Source organism: Galeopterus variegatus, unplaced genomic scaffold (genome assembly GCF_000696425.1).
Source record: "Galeopterus variegatus unplaced genomic scaffold, G_variegatus-3.0.2 Scaffold2404, whole genome shotgun sequence".
In the NCBI taxonomy this organism is placed as follows: Eukaryota; Metazoa; Chordata; class Mammalia; order Dermoptera; family Cynocephalidae; genus Galeopterus; species Galeopterus variegatus.
The window spans coordinates 70,590-72,798 of NW_007728515.1; the positions used below are offsets into that span (position 1 = coordinate 70,590).

General features: G+C 41.7%; 1 protein-coding gene across 1 annotated transcript in view; it reads left to right on the plus strand.

Annotated features, from left to right (window-relative positions):
• LOC103597743 (spermatogenesis-associated protein 31E1-like) overlaps nucleotides 1-1,868 on the plus strand; it is a 20,577-nt gene extending 18,709 nt beyond the window's left edge. The window contains 1 exon segment of the mRNA XM_008581613.1: nucleotides 1,623-1,868. Within this exon segment, the coding sequence (XP_008579835.1) occupies nucleotides 1,623-1,868 (246 nt within the window).
• The last annotated feature ends 341 nt before the right edge of the window (nucleotides 1,869-2,209 follow it).

Genomic DNA, 2,209 nt, shown 5'->3' on the forward strand with positions numbered 1-2,209 from the left:
CCTTTTAGGTTTCTTCTCATTTCCTTAATTCTCAGTTATGTGAACACATCATCCTTATTTTAACTACCTCATTGTATCATTAATTATGTTTGGATCGTGACAGAATAAAAGATACTTAACAAAGGCACAGCGTCTTCGTAGTGCTTCTCTGTGTATTCCCACACCCACACAGGTTCTTACGCCTTCTTACAGTTTACCACACTTTCACCCATGTGATGCCCTTAAAAGTAGGGTGAAGGGTTACAGTTCATGTGAAACAGCATTACTGCTAGCAGCTCACACAAACACACAGAATCCATGAGAGTGTTCAAAACACATTCCTGTATACGAAGACTGAGTTGTATCTCCCAACCGAAGTAGCTAGAGGTGTCACCAGTGGTCCTCTATGCCACTTCACTGATCCCCAGCTCCTGATGAAGGAGGTACATGACAGGCACCAGAGATATTAGGGGGAAGAAAGAGCCCTTCTCATCTATTTTGTTCTAAGGGTTTACACACAGAAAGGATTTGGATCCAGGCAAATAAAATTTTATCCACCTATCTGCCTATCATTCCATCTATCACCCCACATGTGTATTAAATATGTAGGATAAAAATGCCTGAATATGGGTTCAGTGGTCCAGGAAATGGCAAGGATGTATCAATAGGATGTCAGATAGAGGAGGCATAGATGGTCCTGCTATGTTGCAGTGGGAACAGGTAAGACAGGGCAGAGCTTGGTGCATCAGAGCTAGAGCCAACTCCTGAGAAAGTGACCAGGATCCCTATCCCTATGAGAGGCTGAAGATTCAACAAGATGCCTCCCCTGGTTAGAAGGATAAAACTGGAACCAAGTGACAAAGGGCTTTAAAAGCCTATTTAAAGGATAACGCAGTAATATTCATTTAGGAACATCACTAAATTTTTGTCAAATTATATGCATGAGAAAAAGTCAGAAATGCTAAATTGTTAAAACCTTGCTGTTATGCCTCTTAATGTCTGGAAGAGTATTTAGGTATAGAACATTCACAGAAATAATAGTTTTACCAGAACCCAATCATGAACACACTTAGAGTCCAGAAGGTACAAAATATTTCTTTACTGTCTACATTACACAGGCTGGTGTGTACCCAGAAGCCCCAACTGTCTTCCTTATTCCTTCTCAGCCTTCCCCCTCACATCCCACTTATTCCATCCTGCCTCTGCCAGGTGATCTGTCACTCTTGTGTCTTTTATGGTCAAGGTCATTTGAGGTCGACTTTTTGTTCCATTTTCTAGTGCAATAATAAATTCTCAAATTATTCAGAAAAGAGCACCAACCCAAAAAACAAAGCTCTCTCCTGATGACTGGTAACAGCTCTAACCCATTTTAAGGCTAAAAGACCCCTCCTAAATGATGAGGTGTAAATAAAAATAGAGAAGCCTGCTCTGCCAATTATAGAAACTTAAGTGGTAATGACTAGATCAAGGTATTTCTACAATTTTTAAAATATAGACATCCTATGAGCAAAGCAGGTTCACCGTTCACTGGTTACCACTTCAGCCCACTGCTGCATCTTGGCCTGCACTTTTACTACTTGCTGGAGTCCAGTGAGATGGAACACTCACACATACATTACATGAAATTGGTTTATTATTTACAGATTGGCAGCAAGAGACAACAGAAACTGAGCATTCATGACAAGCTGGTCCTCCAAGGCTCAAGAAAGTTGCTGGGGGCAGATGGAATCTCATCTGCATGTGCCCTAATTGCAATAGAGCTAATGGACCCCAAAAAGCAGCTCACCCTTGGTTTTTACCCCAGGGGTGATGTGAGTTACTGGGATAAAGCATTACAGGACATCCCGATTCTAGGGGATACTGAAACAGAGTCTGGTACTGAAACATAAGTCCCTCCTTATCTCAGGATGTTGCATTCCCAGAACATTCTACAGTTATTCTTGAGAACTCTAGGTGAGGAAGGAGGGGGAACTGGGTTACCAAGGATACCTGGAGAACTGTCCTGCACAATGTATATATTATCCTGAGGGTAGAAGAGCACAATTATGTCCAACGTGTCAAGGGTAGTCAATTATTAAGACTCCATTCCATGCTCTGGCCCATATTGTGTCTTCTTTGTAAGGAAGAAAGCACACAAATTGTTACTATATTAAAGCCACAAGGAAGAGGCAGTGTTGGCATGGACGACGGAAGCAACCAGAAATGCTAGAGAAGGAAGAGGGTTTTGGAA